At 46.1% G+C, this 18583-nt stretch overlaps 1 protein-coding gene across 20 annotated transcripts in view; it reads right to left on the reverse strand.

Moving 5' to 3' along the window:
* RAPGEF1 (Rap guanine nucleotide exchange factor 1) overlaps positions 1-18583 on the reverse strand; it is a 118159-nt gene that overhangs the window by 47279 nt on the left and 52297 nt on the right. For all 20 annotated transcript variants that reach the window (XR_014559992.1, XR_014559993.1, XR_014559994.1 and 17 more), the window contains 2 exons: positions 3401-3540; positions 1216-1394 (listed from right to left, as the gene is read on the reverse strand). Coding sequence is in view for 16 of the 20 variants with exons in the window: in XM_083721330.1 (XP_083577456.1) it covers positions 1216-1394; positions 3401-3540 (319 nt within the window). In the remaining 4 variants the exon portion in view is untranslated. The remainder of the gene's footprint in view (positions 1-1215; positions 1395-3400; positions 3541-18583) is intronic.

An 18583-nucleotide genomic window follows, 5' to 3' on the forward strand; every position in this document is an offset into this window, starting at 1 on the left:
GTAAGTTGCCCATCTGACTGGGTTGCCCCAGTCAATCTGGGCAGCTCCCAACAGAGTATTAAAAACACAATGAAACACCAAACATTAAAAACTTTCCTAAAGAGGGCTGCAATGGGGCTTCCCCCTATTCTCCCTGGCACAATGTTGCAATAAGGCTTCCTCCTGCTCCCCCTGGCCTCCTCAAATTGGCCTGTGGTCGGGGTCAGGACAGAAGGCAGAGGGAGGACAAGGGAGACTGTTCCATCTGGCAAACAGGAATGCTTACACTGACAGAACAATAATAGCAGCCTGGCATTGAATTCCTCCTTATAGACTTAAATTATGCCATGTGCGACCTGAATTTGTTGGATTTGTGTTTCATCCATGCCACCCCATCCCCCTTTCTGCTGCACAGTCTGATGGATGGCAGATAAGGAAACAACATTCAGCCACATCTCCAATTCTGAAAACAGCACACTATGGGAAATGTAGAACTAAGCAGTTGCTTGTTATAGTTCTACTTCCCCTGTTGATGATGCAAAACGCATTGGCTTCAAACGAGAGGGAGAGGAGAGAGAAATAAATCTAGACACATGTGTCAGGAAGGAAAAATTATATAAAAGTTATTGCATGCCACATACATATATATATTAATGGAGTAGATCATATATTCCCTAGTGAACGCAAGAAGTGTCCAGCTGGATTATACTAATGATCCAGTCTTGACCTGGGGGTGTTGGCGGTGAGAACAAAGCTGTGCAGCTTCAGAACTTATCTCAGCAAGCACTGGGAAGCGTCCCAAGCAAAGACATTTCTCATAGGCTCTGATAACTCTTGCCCTGCCAATGCTTTCTCGACCTTGTTAGGTCCACATTTATCCTTAAAATGAGTGAAGATCCAAGGCCTTGTGGTGGGAGCATTGAGTATGCAGGCATTTGACGTCAACCACACTGCTGTGGTGCCTTTGCAGCTGGTGAATTTCTTGGTGATCATGTGGCTGGAGGGAGGCAGGGTTTGAGCCTTTCAAAACTGAATATATTCCACATCACAATAGCATGCCCAATTGAGTGCAGACCCACTGGATCTACCTTAATGACATTAATGGATCACCTGGCAACTCTGTGGTCACTGGATGGAAGGTTGTTCTTAGCTGTAATTGCTTATAATATGCTTTTAACAGCAGCAGCAGCAACAACAACCTCCTTGTTCCTGGTTAATCCCCTGGCAGCAACTCACCTCTGCTGAATCCGCGTCTCTGCTTGGACCAGGGGCAAGATGGCTTCCAGTACTTTGCTGGCAGATCCCGGCAGCATCTCCAGCACCTTGCTGTCGATTGCCATTTTGTCAACGATGGTCTTGAAATAGCGTAGTGCACTCACTACATCCTTCTCTCTCTCCTCCAGCCAAGTGAGATTCTGAGGAGGAATGGAAGGAAGGAGAAAGGAAAACATTTACTGTTTCGGTCAGTGACCATACAGGAAGGAAGGGGCTATCAAAAAAGATTCTGGGCCAACTAACTGCTACATGTGTCTGCTTGCATGTCATTATTATTCATAGAATCACAGAATTACAGAGTTGGAAGGGGCCCCTAAGAGTCATCCATTCCAATATCCTGCAATGCAGTAATCACAACTAAAAGAATCCCTGGCAGAATTCAATTATGAATTACTTCCAATGAAGCACCTTGAAGCTATTTCGCAATGCAAGAAAAACATATATTAAAGGTAAAGGGACCCCTGACCATTAGGTCCAGTTGTGGCCGTCTCTGGAGTTGCGGTGCTTATCTTGCTTTATTGGCCGAGGGAGCCGGCGTACAGCTTCCGGGTCATGTGGCCATAATGACTAAGCCGCTTCTGGCAAACCGGAGCAGCACACGGAAACGCTGTTTACCTTCCCACCGGAGCGGTACCTACTGCTCTACTTGCACTTTGATGTGCTTTCGAGTTGCTAGGTTGGCAGGAGCAGGGACAGAACAACAGGAGCTCACCCTGTTGCGGGGATTCGAACTGCCAACCTTCTGATCGGCAAGTCCTAGGCTCTGTGGTTTAACCCACAGCGCCACCCACGTCCCTATCTTATTTTAAAAATGGTTTTGAATTCAATATGAATACCAACTGTGATAAAAAATAACCCCCACTTTATTGAAAGAGGAGCATCTTCAATACAGCCAAGCAGGCCCTTGGAAATGGTGCCTGGCTGATATGTAACAGGAGGGAGTGCCAAAGGGATGTGCCTCCCTCCAGCTACACGCAAGAGGACTGTACCAAACAAAAGCTAGAAGAGTAGAACCACCACAACTCTCTCAGAAAACTAAATGAGCGACTCACACCTACACAATCCAAGAAACTGGAGCCCTATCAACTAATGGGCTGTATCAGAAAGGCACACTTTATTTCTCCCTGATACAGAAATCACATGGAATGATGTTTTGGGGACGCTTTCCTGCAGCAAGTCTTGGGAATCAAATTTAGCACAAGACAAACAGGGCTCTATTAAAAGTAAGCAGGTGTGGTTTTTTAAAACTTTGTTTCGGGTTGGGAGTTTTCCCCCCGGGGTGGGGGTTGCACTATACCCAGGAATTTCAATGTTACTTTTGGCGACTCAATTTCCACTTTAGCTAGACTCTCCCTAGTCAATGGTTAACCAGGCTTGGCCCCCAAAATAAATATATACAGATACAGGACAAATAATACAGAGCCTGCTCTGAAACACCCATGTTGGCTCTGCATAAAATCTTGAGGAAGCCTTCCACGGGCCACTCTCATTCTCCCAAAGTGACAGCATCCTTGCCTGCACTGTGAACCTGATCAGTTGCATCCCTTTCGGCTAATCATTTGGCTGAAGACAATAGTTAACACTGCTTAGGAGCTAATCCCCACAAAGACTGACTGTTGCGCAAGTCTCTCTGCTTAAACACTTGGCCTCATAAATAAATTCACCCAATGCTGCAGGCTGCTTCATTCTCTCTCTCCCAGAACCCCAACCTAGAGCAGCAGACTAAGCAGGATGGAGCCTGGCCAGGTGCGTCAGACCAGTGGCACCAACAAGGAGGCTTGCTGGTGACTCAGACATACAGCATGATGTTCACACCTGAGATGGATTGAGTGTTCAAGCCTGGCAGAGTGGGGGTGGTGGTCTTGGTCCAGGGACCCCTGGAGTGGGGCCTCCACACTGGGGACCTACCTTGTTGGCCCATCAACACCAGAAATGCACGGGGGGGGGGGGGGAAGAGACAGGAATCCACAAAGACTCAACTCAGACCAAGGAGCAAGGCTGGCCTCTGGCCTGCAGGCTTGTGGTGCAAGGAAGTTTCTGTGGTGGACCTCCCTACTTCCACTGCTTCCTGCTCAACATATCTACTTACGAGCAATGCCTCTATTGCACCACCTGCCCCTCATGGGGCATGACACCACACACTTACCTTGTTCACCACCTTCTCAGGAGTCTTCACCATGAGGTCAGGCTGCTTCCCTTTCCTGGATGGTGTCCGCTTTATTTTGGGAGAGTGGAACTTGTCCTTCAACTTCATGGTGAATGAGGCGAGATGGGAGCGCTGAGAATCTAAAAAAAAAGATGAGGGGTATGAGTGTATTTATCTGACTGGGCTGGAATCCAACTTGCACCAAGCGATATGCCCATATCAATAAATCAAATCTTTATTATGGTTGGCTGATGCTGAAACAAAGCACATGATATACAGCAATACAAAATCGTAGCGTCAGAAGAACTAGCTATTAATGATTCAAGATGACAAATGAGAAACTGACCATTATAGCAGGTGTTGCATATTGCAGTCTTCAAATATGTACACTGAAAACTGCCATGTGCAGGTCAGACTGGTGGTCCCTTCTAGCCCAGAACTGTCAACACTGACTAGTAGCAGCTCACCAGGGTGTCAGACTAGGAGTCTTTCCCTGCTCTACCTGGAGATGCTCTGCCACGGGTCAGTAACAGGTTTATTTGACCCCTCAAAGCAGCGCTTTTTTTCTGAGGGTACTCAAGGGTCCGCAGTACCAGCACCTTCCCCCTGCCCACCCCCTGCACTGGTTAAAAGTGTGGTACTTGTGGTAACAACTTCATAGTGATTACAGACACCTTTTTTACTAGAATGAAAACACTGCCAAGTTAAATAATACAGTGGTGCCCCGCAAGACGAACGCCTCGCAAGACGAAAAACCCGCTAGACGAAAGGGTTTTCCGTTTTGGAGGCGCTTCGCAAAACGAATTTCCCTATGGGCTTGCTTCACAAGAAGAAAGCCCATAGGGAAATCTCGGGGGACCTCTTTTAAATGCTAGCGGTGGGGAGCAAAGCCTTTCCCCCCCCCTCCGGCCTTCAGAAGAGGTCCAGGAAGGCCGGAGGGGGGGACGACCAGGACCTCTTCTGAAGGCCGGTGGGGGGCGAAAGTCTTTGTCCCCCCTGCCTGCCTTCCCGGGGGCTTTTAAATCGCCCCGGGACAGCGGAGAATTCCTCCGCTGTCCCGGGGCGATTTTAAAATGCTGGCGGGCAGCAGCGCTGCCGCCCGCCAGCATTTTAAGATCACACCAGACAGCGGAGAAGTCCTCCACTGTCCCGGGGTTTTTAAAATGCTGGTGGGCGGCAGCGAAGGCTTCGCTGCTGCCCGCCAGCATTTTAAAATCGCCCTGGGAGCAGCCTTCGCTGCCGCCCACCAGCATTTTAAAAACCCCGGGACAGCGGAGGACTTCTCCGCTGTCCCGGGAAGGCAGGGGGGGGAGCAAAGACTTTCGCCCCCCACCGGCCTTCAGAAGAGGTCGGGGGACAGACTGTCCCCGGACCTGGTCTGAAGGTGGTTTCCATAGGAACGCATTAATTGATTTTTAATGCATTCCTATGGGAAACCGTGCTTCGCAAGACGAAAAACTCGCAAGACGAAAAGACTTGCGGAACGAATTAATTTCGTCTTGCGAGGCACCATTGTATGCCTCAACGGTGCTGAGTGGAGACTGTGGGTGGAAGCAGATTTGCGTTCTTTCCCTGTCTTCAGTATAATTTGTCAATAATAGTACAGGGTCAACATGGGCTTTCATGATATAATATTTTCAATATTAAAGATTTAATCCTCTCCCTGTTTTTCCAATATAAGGGTGCTGGGAGCTGTTACAAGACCCCCGTGCCCCTCCCAAAGCTACAATTCCCAGAGTTCCCTGTGAAGGACTGTTAAAACCCTCAAGAAATGTAGCTCTGTGAGGAGAATAGGGGGTGTCCTGACAACTCTCAACACCCCTAACAAACTACAGATCTCAGAATCTTTTGTCAGAAACCCTAACTGTTTAAAGTAGCATTATAATGCTTTAAGAGTACAATGTGAATGTGGCCTATGTTGAATACAACCCAACATGCCAGCAGATATATGGGGGGAGGCCATGGTAGCTGGAATAAATGCGGAAAAGGATATACAGTGGTACCTTGGTTTGCAATCGCTTTTGGATTACAACCGTTTTGGATTACAACCACGTCAAACCCAGAAGTCTGTCCCTTTTTTTTGGATTACAACCAATTTTTTTTTAGGCCCCATTGGCGAAAGTGTGCCTTGGGTTACAACCTGTTTTGGTTTACAACCGGACCTCTGGAACGGATTATGGTTGTAAACCAAGGTACTACTGTAAATATATATTGTTAAACTGGCTGCTTAAATGAGGAGAGGAAGCATAATCATGTATGGGGTCCCCCCCTCATTTTCATTTGAGCTATTTTAGTTTCAATGCACTTTTCGCGGTCTGTAACCCTTGCAAAGAAGAAGCGGTACCTTTCTAACATCAGCAGGCATATTTGTAACCACTGAAACTGCAAAGTGAAACAAGCCCCGGTGCTTTCACAGTAAGCCACTGCTGGCAGTCTCCTGCCTAAGCTGACACAGCTGGTCTCAGAAGAGGTGCTGGGACTCCCAGACAACTGGTTTGGGGGGAGGGGGACTTCAACATCCATATTGAGGTGACTGGCTCTGGGGTGGCTCAGGACTTTGTGTGTGTGTGTGTGTGTATGTGTGTGTGCATGCTCATATATCTATACTGCTCTTCAACATCACGGCTCCAATGATGACTATGCGGCTGTCATGGCTCCAATGATGACTATGCCAGGCCACACTCTGGACCTTGTTTTCTCAACTGGATAGGAAGAGGGTGATCTCAAAGTAGGGGATATTGACACCAGTCCCTTGTCAGATCACTTCCTGTTGAGATGTAGCCTTTCAGCACCTTTTCCCCTCTGCTGAGGTGGGGGACCTGTTAGGATGGTCTGCCCTTAGAAGCCAATGGATCCAGTGGGCTTCCAGAGTGCTCTGGGAGATTTCCTGTCCGAGCTCTGGCTGACCTCTGGAACAACTGAATGGCTCAGGCTGCTGACAGGATCACCCCTGAGCGCCCTCTCCTGCTTGGCTCCCTGGTATACTCCAGAGCTTAGAGCGAAAAACAGAGCCAAAGCTACAGGGGAGCTAGCCAGGTGTTTTGCCCCGGTGTGAAGGCTCCAGAGGGGCGCCATTGAGGCTCCCAGGCTCTCTCTCTCTGTATATGCAAATATGCACAAGGAGGTGCCAAACTTGGTCTTTGACCCAGGTGAAATACAGCCTAGTTTTGCCCCTGGCAAGGAAAGAGGCTAGGAGATGGTTCAAACATTAGTAGAAGAACAATCTGGTTGAATGCAATCAAACTCTGGTAGGGGCTCATCATTGAGTATACCTAGTGAGCAGTGAAGCCTGCAAAGAAGAAGCCTTACTCTGATGCTTCCACTGCATTCTCATTGTGTGGTCTAGTTGAGCTTTTCCAGGTAGTATGGAGCCTGCTACAGTCTGGCCCGAGGGAGGTGGCGGAACCTATGGCAACTCACTGTGACTTGTTTGCAAAGCTTTTGAGGATAAAATTGCTTGCATCCACTGGAATCTTGACACCGCTGTTACAACAGATGAAGGGCAGTATATAAATTTAAGCAACAGGGGGAGCTAAGCGGCGAGGCAGGCAAGCCAGATGGGAAACAACCACCCGGCCTTCTAGTACAATATTAGACAAAAATAAACACTGGCTCTCTCAATCTGTTCCTTCAGCTTGTTCAAGGATGCGGTTGCCTCAGTTTATAAATCACACCGGCTGTTATGTCTATCTGCCTACAGTTAGGCTAGGCAAACAGAATACATGAGAATGCAAGAAGAGCCTGGCTGCTGGAACAACATCCCATCTAGGCCAACATCCTCTTCTCACAGTGGCCAACCAGAGGCCCAATGGGAAGCCTGCAAGTAGGACCTGAGGACAAGGGCAATTCTCCACTTTTGTGGTTTCCAGCAACTGGTATTCAGAAGCATTACTGCCTCCGACCATGGAGACAGAGCATAGCCATCATGGCTAGTTGCCATCCATAGCTTTTTCTTCTATGAGTCTGTCAAATCCTCTGTTAAAGCCACCCAAGTTGGTAGTTATCATTGCTTTCTGTGGAAGGAGGCTCCAGAGTTTAACGATGTGCTGCATGAAGAAGTCTTTCCTTTTATCTGTCCTAAATTTCCAACATTTGACTTTATTAGAAGTCCACCAGTTCTGGTGTTTTGAGAGAGGGAGAAAAACTTTTCTCTATATACACTATATACATTTCCCCAATGCCATGCAAAATTTTATAAACTTCTCTCACATCACATCTACTTTGGCAGAGGACTGGACATACCAAGAAGGTTGGATCTCATTTTTGTAGCAAGTTATAGCTGTAAGGGGTAGGGGGGAGTAGGGCTGCTTTTCAAATAAAGAAGCAATATATTCCATTTTGAAATAATCCTAACACAAAGGAACATAGGGAGTTGCCTTACATAGAGTCCCCTAATCATAAAGTAACATTCTAGTCCTTAGAGTTCTGAATAAATAGGTACATAAATTAATAGGTACATACTGAAAGAGACCATGAGTTCATCAAGCCCAGTACTGTCTACACTGTCTGGCAGTGGCTCTCTGGAGTTTCATCAAGGGACATTCCCAGACCTACTTAGAAATGCCAGTAATGGAACCAGGGACCTTCTGGGTAAAAGACAGATGTTCTAATACTTTATGCTGGGAACCACCCAGGGATCTTTGGATGAAGGGCAGTATACAAATTTAATAAATAAAAATAAGTAACATTGAGCTTCAGCTCTTTTCTGAAGGATTCCAGACTGTCTGGTTGTCTAGGGGCATTTCTCAATCACCATAGGTGAGTGGCTATGTACATGTGCGGCCGATTTAACTAGCTTCAATGGCCGAATGGCCAAGAGGGAACCAAGTTTCTAATTTCACTGTACAGCTTCAAATGAGAGATTTATTTATTTATTTGCTTAATTTTAAATATCAGAGCCAACATTCTTAGGATGCTGAATTTTGTGCAAGGGAACAGACTCTGCAACCATGTACTAAACCCACAAATGGACAGGTCGAAATCCAGAGCTGCTCATGTCAAAGGAAACGGGAGATGGGTCATCACTGGCATGCAGACAACTGGCCCATGGAGCTGCTGAGTCACACAGAAGTCTTCGTAGGCTCAAGACTTACCTCAAAGTACTCAGAAAAAAGAAACTACTAGCACTATTTGCACTCTTTCCACCCCAAGTCTTGCAATATAACACAACTGCAGTCCACAACTGACTTCCATACTGTGGTAATACATAGTTTTGGGGTACAGTGGTACCTCTGGTTACGAACTCTTCTGGTTATGAGCTCTGCTAACCTAGAAGTAGCTGCTCCTGGTTGTGAACTTTGCCCCAGGATGCGAACAGAAATCGTGCACTAGAGGCGCACATGCAGCGTGAGGCCCCATTAGCTAAAGTAGTACCTCAGGTTAAGAACAGGTTCAGCTTAAGAACGGACTTCTGGAACAAATTAAGTTTGTAACTAGATGTACCACTGTACTTGCAGGCTGCTACAAAGGTCATTATGCAAAACTCCCTCTGTGCTAGCAGAAAAAGTACTGCATTATGACTGTCAGCTGTTTCAACACTAACCTTCTCTCTCTAACAATGATAAATGCTAAGTTAAACCTTTTCTATTCCAGCATATGTGACTGTCCAATATCAAAACAAATTGCCATGACATAAATGGTGCTCTGGGTGTTCCTAATCCAAATAACAATGTGCCAAAGATGCATAGGACATTGAGGCGGGGTTGGCTCTTCAAAGATAACCTGGTCCAATATCCCTGGAAGGGGGCCTCTGCTTGAAAATCTCTTAGCAAAGGTAAGTCTGCTGCCTTCTGAATTTTTAAATGTTCTGTCAAAATTCTGCTTCTTGTCATTTGGACCTGTAAGGTTGTGTCCTCCCCTCTGGAGGATTGGAGGATAATTTGCTGCATGATCCATGAGATAGGCTTTTTCTCCCTTAAAAAGTACGTAGAGCTGAAAGGGGAAGTTGGAAGGATGACATTTTTAAGGCTCAGTTTAATTCTAGTAGATCCAACTTCTACCCAAAACTCTTAGTAAAGTGATGAGTGAGTGTCTTTTTGGGTATGCGTATCTTGAAGTGACCAGAGGGGATGCTGTCTACAGTGTTCTGTGCCCAAAGGATTGAAAAGGTTTTAGACCTCTAGTCTAAAACAAAGGACGGAAAGAACTCTTTTGTATTTCTATGCAAATTTACACAGATTCCTTCCATGGATTAAAATTCACACAATTAGATTAGCCATGGCTTTTTAAAATGGGTGACAGGCCTAATTCTAGTATTTCCACAGTGAGATGGGTTTACCCCGCCTTCACCATGTCCTGCTTTCGAATGAGATTAAATTTGATTGGGTTGCAATCACGGAAAGAATAACATTTCCTCCAACGCTCAGCTTTCCTTATCCCTCTTGTCTAGTAAGTAACTGAGAGGGAAATTATGTATATGTTTACTAAGAATTAAGGCTTCATCTACATCAAACCTTTAAAGCACTACTATACCACTTTGCAGCCAAAAATAAATATAGGAGCTGTAGTTTGTTAAGGGTCCTGGGAGTTGTTAGACGACCCCTTTTCTTTGCACTGAGCTACAATTCCCAGAGTGGTTTTAACAGCTAAACCCTCTTCCCCAGGGAACTCTGGGCATTGTAGTTCTAGGAAGAGAATACGATATCTCCTAAAAACTCTCACCATCGTGTACAAGCTACACTTCCCCAGATGCTTTGGGGGCAACAATGACTGTTTAAAGTTGTATGATAGTGTTTTTAACGTACAGTGCAGATGGGTCCTGATTCCCACCAAGTTTAATGGGACTTACTCCTAGCTAAGACTGTGTATGGTTAGGTTTTATCTTAAAAAACAGCAACACTGAAGCTTTCTTTTAGGAATTCTAGGTGCCGAAATCCTAAGAGAGCAGAAAAGACTGTTTATGTATGGGACCATAGCTGCGTGGATATTATTGGCCCAGAGATGGAAAGAAGATAAAGTCCCTACCAGATAAGAATGTCAGATCAAGTTGATGGGATTATGCCTCAATGGCAAAAATGAACAGAAGAATAAGAAATCAGGAAGATCAAATTTTTAATAAGGAATGGGGAAATTTTTATAATTTACCTTAAAAACCATTGTAAACAATTAAAATCGTTAGTAGGATTTGAATAACAATTGTAGTTTAATGGTGAATTTTGGATATAATGGAGATGTAAAAGATTTGATTATAAAAGATGCAGGAGGAAATGATTAATAATAGGGCCCACAAAGGGGAGGAGGGAAGTCCAGGAGATTCTCTGGAATCTTGTCTTTATGTTGTATGTTTGTGATTGTAAAATTTTAATTTGAAAACCAAATAAATTTATGTGTACAGTTAGGAATGCCCTTGTTACATTTTCTTTCCTCCTACCCCATGCCAGAGTGTGTGGTGCTATCGATATGATGTGAAAATAGTTCTTCACATTTACTGCTTTTATGTCAGCTTGTAAATGATATGAAAATGTTCAAATTTTACAATTCCAAAATCCATAACTAGGCAACACCTTTGCTATCCAACATATCAAAATGTCACAAAATAGCAAGCATGTTTTTAAGATGTCCATAGCAAGGGAAGGAGTGGGAAAGAGCAAAAATGAACCGGAAAGGGAACTGCTAAAGTCATTAAGGTGTGATGATGAATTATGGAGAACCTCTGAAAACTTGCTCATTATTTTTAGCGGTTAAGTCTGTCAGAGATCAGGGTTCCAATCAGAAGAGCCTGGTGCACCGGATCAGGTCCAAGGCCCATCTAGTCACACATCGTGTTCTCACAGTGCCCAACCAGAGGCCTAAGAAAACCCCCAAGCGGGACCCTGAGTGCAACAGCCATCTCTTCACATGTGATTCCCAGCAAGTGGATTTAAGAGGCATAAAGAAGCATATCATAGCTACCAGCCACTGATAGCCTTTGCTCCATGTGTTTGTCTACTTCCTCTTTAAAGCCATTCAAACTGGTGGTTGTCGCATCATCCTGCTGCAGCCAATCCTACTGTTTTAACTATGTGTTGTGTGGAGCACTACTTCTTTGTGCCTGTCTTGAAATCTTTAAATATTCACCTTCAAGGGAAGATCCTGGGGTTCTAGTGTTATGAGAAGGGGAGGGGAAATGTCACTCTATTCGCTTTCTCCATGCCATGCATAGTTTTATACCCCTTTAATCAAACAATTTCATTCCCTCTCAAAACAGCCTCCCATGGGCACCTGCATTTCATCTCCATGGATGCTTCCTTGCCTTTGAAAATGGTTAACAACAGAGCCCCTGATCCTAACCAAGATCTCTGGGCCACAGCCTTTGCCTCCTCTCCACATCCCCGAGAAAAAGTCTAACACATAAGCCTGCATACAAACCTTCCTCATTTCATCCGTTTGGCAAAGACGAATGTGCCTTATTACCAGGCTGGGTTTGAACGTGGTCCAGCTGCTGAGTCATGGCCTTATGCTGGCTTTAAAGCTTGCCTTGCCACAAGTCGGCGCGTGCCTAACTCCTGACAACACACACAGCGCGCGCGCACACACGCACTGACAAAAATTTAAAAACCAGCCTGTGACTCCCAGGCAAGAGTGCCCTGGCTGGGAAACCGCCTTCAGGCACAGAGAGCCAGTCCCGAGCACCAGCAATTCTGAGTCACCTTCGAATGCTGCTGGAGCAGCTCACAGCAGCTGGGCGACATTTCGACACACTGCAATTTGCTTGAGCAAAGCTTTTGTCAGTTGGCCAACATTAAAACCTGGTGAAGGAGGTCCATTTTTTATTTTTATTTTTTGAAAACCATAGGGGCAGATTGAGGCAGGAAAAAAGGAGCTAGTGGAGGATTTATTGGCCCCAGGCTTGCAGCAGGATGCAAGCAGCAGGACAAAAAACAAGCTTACTTTTTTGCAAAATAAAACAAGTGACTCTTTTGTTTGGGGGACGTGTGGTGTGCTGCTTGTGGGTTGTAGCCAGCAGAGTAGATCATGCAAAATTCATGAACCTAAGTTAGTCATGTCTATCAGTTTCAATGAGTCTCCTCTGAGTAGGACGAATCTTGGATTATTGCCCACAATCTAACTCCTGTGTGAGCTTTGTGCAAGCGAATCAGGAGGAAGCATACAGCCATAGTGGGACATGCACAGAAAGAGTTGTAATATGTATCTCACCTACGGGCTTCTGTTCAGGATTCTAGTCAGCCCAGCATGCTCTCCTCAAGGATACTCCATTCCACTCCCTCTTTCCAGTTTCCCTTCTAACCAACCTATTATGCGGCTAGTAAGCAAGCTGAGTTTTCTTTGGGATTATTTGGGGCTGCTGTGTTTTAACTCCCTTAAGAGTTTGTGTGGTTTGTAAGAAAAAGAGTTTGTACTTTGCAAACCTCAAGGTAGCCCTGCCACAACATACCAATTTATCTCTCTCTTGTTTCTTAGTGGTCCCAGTTTGACTCCACTATTTCTGTCGGTACCCACCACATGAGTTCACTATTAGAGAGACTGAGAACAATCCAGCCTAGATATAAATAATCTGAAAACCCAAAGCCCTTGATTTCCTCAAAGGACACTTTTCTGAAACTGCTTTTTTAAAAAATGATTCCTTTAAAAGACCAGGCAGACAATTTCACACACATAAAAAAGCCCCAGGTCAGTCAAAACATTTATTTCCCCCACTGTGACAATGATGCTTGGAAGCAGACACAGCTTTTGAAAGAACACTCAAAATTTAAGAATCGTGCAATCAACTGGAGGGCTAACAAGTTGTGTCACTCTTTTTCAAAAAAGGCCTAAGGGGACAGGAAGGAAGCATCCCAAAAGCTACCAGAGGGAGAGCAACAAAGGTCCTCTCTTCCCACCTGATAATGAAGCCACAAAGCGCCTCTGAGTGAACAGAACTCTTCCAAAGCGCTTCTGAGCACAGAGGTGACTTATGTAACGAGTTACACAACGCTGCCCATTAAAATGGCATTTCCCTCTTCACTGAGCGCCTCTCTGTCATCTGAAGAGTGAGTGGCAAAGACAGAGAAGCTTCAATTAAAGCCCTGGCCAACGGGGAGGCGGAGTGGGGGTGCATGAGGATTTTGGCGGAAGTAGAGCAGAAGGATGAACTCCAGATGAAAGAGGAAGCTTGGGCTTTAGAGGCCAAAGCATACTGTTAACATTATACCAGTGTATGACTCCACTTCCTAAGCTCTGCAAAAGTGCAACGAGGGTGGGTGGGTGGGTGGTGTCCCTGAAACAAGGGGGTTTAAAACATAAGCTTTGACAGGTGTGGGCCAGAAAGCGATGGGAAGAATAGAAAAGGAAGAGTACCGTATTTTTCGTCCTATAGGACGCACTTTCCCCCCTCCAAAAATGAAGGGGAAATGTGTGTGCGTCCTATGGGGCGAATGCAGGCTTTCGCTGAAACCTGGAGAGCGAGAGGGGTCGGTGCACACTGACTCCTCTCGCTCTCCAGGCTTCAGGAAGCTCTGTGCAACCCTTGGGAGACTGGCGCGACTTCGTGCCGGTCTCCCAAGGGTTGCGCAGAGCTGCCTGCATTCCGAAGCCTGGGGCTTGCTGAAGAGTGCGCCTGGGCTTTGCGCAGCTCTCCGCAAGCCTGGGGAGACCAGCGCGACTTCCCGCCGGGCTCCCTAGGATAGCAGGCTGTCCTGGGGGCTGGGGTCGGGGGAAGCTTGGGCTTCCCCTGTGCCAGCCCCGCGCCTGGGGGGGAAATAATTTTTTTTCTTTATTCCCCCCCCCAAAAACAACAACTAATTGCGCCCTATGGGAAGAAGAATATGGAGCTCTCTTTTCAACTCACTGGTTTCAATTTTGGTTTAAGTGTTTAAACCTGCTTCAGTTGTTTTATTGCTTATTCAGGAATGGAAAGCATCTTTCTGCCCGTATAGGTAACTGCTGGGGCAGTGATGTCCCACCCCTGAGGCAGAGGTGAGGCAGTCACCTCAGGCAGCAGGATCCACAGGGGCAGCAGATCTGTCCTCAGAGGAATGCATCGGTCACTGCTGCAGTGAACTCCTTAGAGGATGGATCTGCTCTCCCATGCCACCTCTACAGTGGCCTCTTGGCAATTAAGAGGCACTGCTGGTCTTCCAAATTTAGGGAGGAAATAGCGGGGCTGCCCTTAATAATAATAATAATAATAATGATGATGATAATAATAATAATACCCCACCCATCTTGCTGGGTTCCCCCAGCCACTCTGGGCAGCTTCCAGCAAAATACTAAAATACAACAATTCATCAAATTATTCCCTAAACAGGGCTGCCTTCAGATGTCTTCTAAAAGTGAGATGGTTGTTTATTTCTTTGACATCTGATGGGAGCGTGTTCCACCGAGAAGGCCCTCTGCCTGGTTCCCTGTAACTTTGCTTCTCACATTGAGGGAACCGCCAGAACGCCCTCGGAGATGGATCTCAGTGTCTGGGCTGAACGATGGGCGTGGAGACGCTCCTTCAGGTATACTGGGCCAAGGCCGTTTAGAGCTTTAAAGGTCAGCAACAACACTTTGAATTGTGCCCGGAAACGTACTGGGAGCCAACGTACTATAGGGTCTCCTGGACTGTGCACCCAATTGGCAGGATTCAGAGTGAGCCCCTTCCCTCCAACTGTGACGGCCTTTGAATCCCACTTCAGCCATGGGGTAACACTGATTTGACACCCACCCCCGTTCCCAATGTAGATCTTCATTCACCCATTCTTCCCTGGCAGGGGGGCCGGCATTTTTTGGTTCACGTCAAGTGCCAAAATGTATTGGGCCGGTGCTATGCTGGGGGCCAGAGATAGAAAGTGGGTGGAGCAATGGATGTTTCCCAATTAAGGCAAGTAATAATACTGCTCTATTCCACCTTGGCTAGAGCACACCTAGAGTACTGTGTCCAGTTCTGGGCACCACAGTTTAATAAGGATATTGACAGACTGGAATGCATGCAGAGGAAGGTAGCATAGAACCAAGCCTTATGAGGAATGGTTGAGGGAGTTGGGTATGTTTCAACTATCTAAAGAGCTATCTAATGGAAGACAGTGTAAGCTTGTTTTCTGGCAGGCATTACTGAAATCTGGTGGGATGAGACTCAAGACTGGAATGTAGAAATAGGAAGGGAGGAGTAGCAACATTATATGTAGAGGATATGTACACTTGTGAAGTTATCCATGACCTGGAGAATGAAAAGCAGATTGAGAGTATATGGGTAAAAATTGTAGGAGAGAGAAACAACAGTGACCTTACTGTGGGTGTCTGCCAAGCCAGGCTAAAGAGTTGGATGCGCTTCCTAGAGCAGATTACCAAACATTCAAGAAGGAGAGATATAATACTCATAGGAGACTTCAACTTCCCTGATATCTGTTGGAACTCAACCTCTGCCGAGAATGTAAGGTTTAACTAAGCAACAAGGGGAACATCTATTTTGGACCAGATCCTCAACGAGAGAGAGGAACTGATTGACGGAGTGGAACTACTCAAAAACTTGGGAAGAAGTGATCATGTCATCCTGGGTTTCATAATACAGAGGCTAGGGGAAACTGACTGTAGTCAGACATGCACTCTGGACTTTAAGGAGGTTGATTTCAAAAAACTTAAGGATCTACTGAGTGAGGTCCCATGGTCAGAAATGAGTGGGAGTCAGCGGCATAGCTAGCCGCTCAGGCACCCAAGGCAGCGCATGCATCCAGGCCCAGGGCAGGCCACCCATGGGGCAAGCCGGGGCAGGGTGAGCTGCGCAGAGCCGGGCCTCCCCCTCTGCTGTAGGGCAGCGGAGGGGGAGGTGGTGGGCAGAAGCAATCCCCATGCTGTTGCCTGCCCATCACCTCACCCTCAGCTGCGCTACAGCTGAGGGGGAAACGATGGTCAGGTGCCAGCCCTGCGCTGCTCAAAAGAGCCGCACAAAGCTTGCAGACAGTCCGCTCACTGCCTCCCCCTCAGTTGTATGTTGGCTGAGCCTGCAGGAAGTGGCGGGCAGACGCAAGCCCCACGCTGCTTTTTTGGGCAATGCGGAGCCTGCAGGCATCTACCGTGTCACTCCCAGGAGAGACATGTGGCTCACAGAGTGGCGTCCAGTGCCCCCGCCCCCTAACTATGCCTTAAAGGTGAAATATTGAAGGCACAAAGACAGACAATTCCAACAAGAGAGATGGGAGGCATATAAAGAAACCTGTGTGGCTGCATAAGGAGATTACAGCTGAGCTGAGATTTAAGAAGGGCATATACAAGAAATGGAAGAAAAAGGAAATCACAAAGGAAGAGTATACATGAGTAGCCAACAGTTGCAGGGTGAATGTCAAGTGAGCTAAAGCTCAGAATGAACTCAGGCTTGCAAGAAAGGCTATGCTCTGGTGGGTAGGACCTGGACCAATGGCTTCAAATTACAAGTAAGGAGATTACGAATAAAGATTGGGAAGTACTTTCTGATGGTAAGAGCTGCTCAATAGCAGACCAAGCTTGGGCTTCCTCGGGAGATGGTGGACTCTCCCTCCTTGGAGGAATTTAAGCAGAGGCTGGGTGGCCATCTGTCATGGATACTTTAGTTGAGATTCCTCATTGCAGGGGGTTGGACTAGATCAGTGTTTCCCAACCTTGTGCCTCCAGATGTTTTTGGCCTACAACTCCCATCATCCCTGACCACTGGTCTTGCTAGCTAGGGATGATGGGAGTTGTAGGCCAAAAACATCTGGAGGCACAAGGTTGGGAAACACTGGACTAGATGACCCTTGGGGTCCCTTCCAACTCTACAATTCTATGATTCCGTGTTACTTTTTTGCATAGCTTGTTTACTTCTACGCATGCAAAAGTAAGGAATTTCTATACACACACACCCTTCATCTAAGGCAAAGGAGAGATTATCACAGCTCAAGGACACATTTCAGCCAGGCAAAAGCAGTCCAGGAGGGTGTGGAGGAGAGCCAGGGAAGGTGCAGCTTGCTGAAGAGACATGGCCAAAAGCTGGATAAAGAATCTGGAGCACCACATGTGGCTCTTGGACCTTAGAGGTTCCGTACCCCTCAAATGTAAGTTTCTGTAAACTGCTCTGAGGGCCCTTGTTAGCACCAAATGGTGGTTTAGGAATGTAAATACATACTTTCTTATTTAAATAAGGTTAAATTTCAGTTGGGAATGAAGATTCTAAGGTCTTTAAGCCAGGTGTATAAATGAAGTTACTAGCCTGAAAAATAATATTTACTAGCCTGCTGGCAAAGGAGAGAAGGAGAGAGCCACCCCTTTTTTCATTAGCCAAGTGTGCATTTCTATTCTGAGTACAGCAAAGGGATAGAGCGCTCCATCTCCTGCCAGCCTGCTCACTTTACCTGCATGCCATTCCATGTTGCTACCAGTTCACTCCACCAAGCCCATGGATACATGTGCAAAGCATGAACTAGACAGTCTCTCAGCTCTCTTCCAATTCTATGCTTTTATAAGTGTGCAATGACCATCATTTCCCATTTATTGTCCCTAATGATGTTGTGGTGGACCATGTATAAGCTGTAAGTCACTTACACTGGTGACTACCTCTAGGAATCACATATTTATGCCCAGAGCTATTCAGACATGCTAAAATTAGTCCGTTAACAGTTTTAGTGTCTTAACCACCACCCACTTAAATTCTAAACAATAGAAGAGAAGTAAATGCTATTGCATTCTCCTGTCTTAAAATATTTACAAGTCCTACAATAAAAATAGTTTCCAAGTAAAGCACTCAGTTGGTTCAAACATTTAAGCCATGCTACTCTCATTTGATTAAATCCACCCCAGTCCCAATTTCAATTCAAGTGATTTTTTTTATTATTTGGGAAAACTTGTCAAGATAGCATGAAATAAACTAACACGGCAGATTTTCTTTATTTTATTTTTTTGCTTTTGTTTACTGAAGATATATATAAAAGTCAAAGATACTAAATCAGATCTCTCATCAAGTTGCTTGCACCACCACTACCCCTGCAGAGGCCACAGAAAGAACAGTAAGTGGATGGATGTCATATTGGCCATCCTTTGGACCTCCTAGGAAACTCACCCAACCAAACCTGCTGCTGCCTGGAACTGGGTTCATGCAGTACAGCTAATCTGAGAGCAGAATGGGATGCAGTGGTGGGTGGCCCAAGGAAGCACCATGAGACCTGGGTGCCTGTCCAGAAACCCCAGCATGAAAGACTAGGATGGTGCCAGCAGATTCCAGGAAACTTCTTTGGGAATGGAGTGATCTGTGAGTTTGTTTGGGCCCTGCGTGAGAGC

The sequence above is a fragment of the Podarcis gaigeae genome (assembly GCF_964106915.1).
Source record: "Podarcis gaigeae genome assembly, chromosome: Z".
NCBI classification, from domain to species: Eukaryota; Metazoa; Chordata; class Lepidosauria; order Squamata; family Lacertidae; genus Podarcis; species Podarcis gaigeae.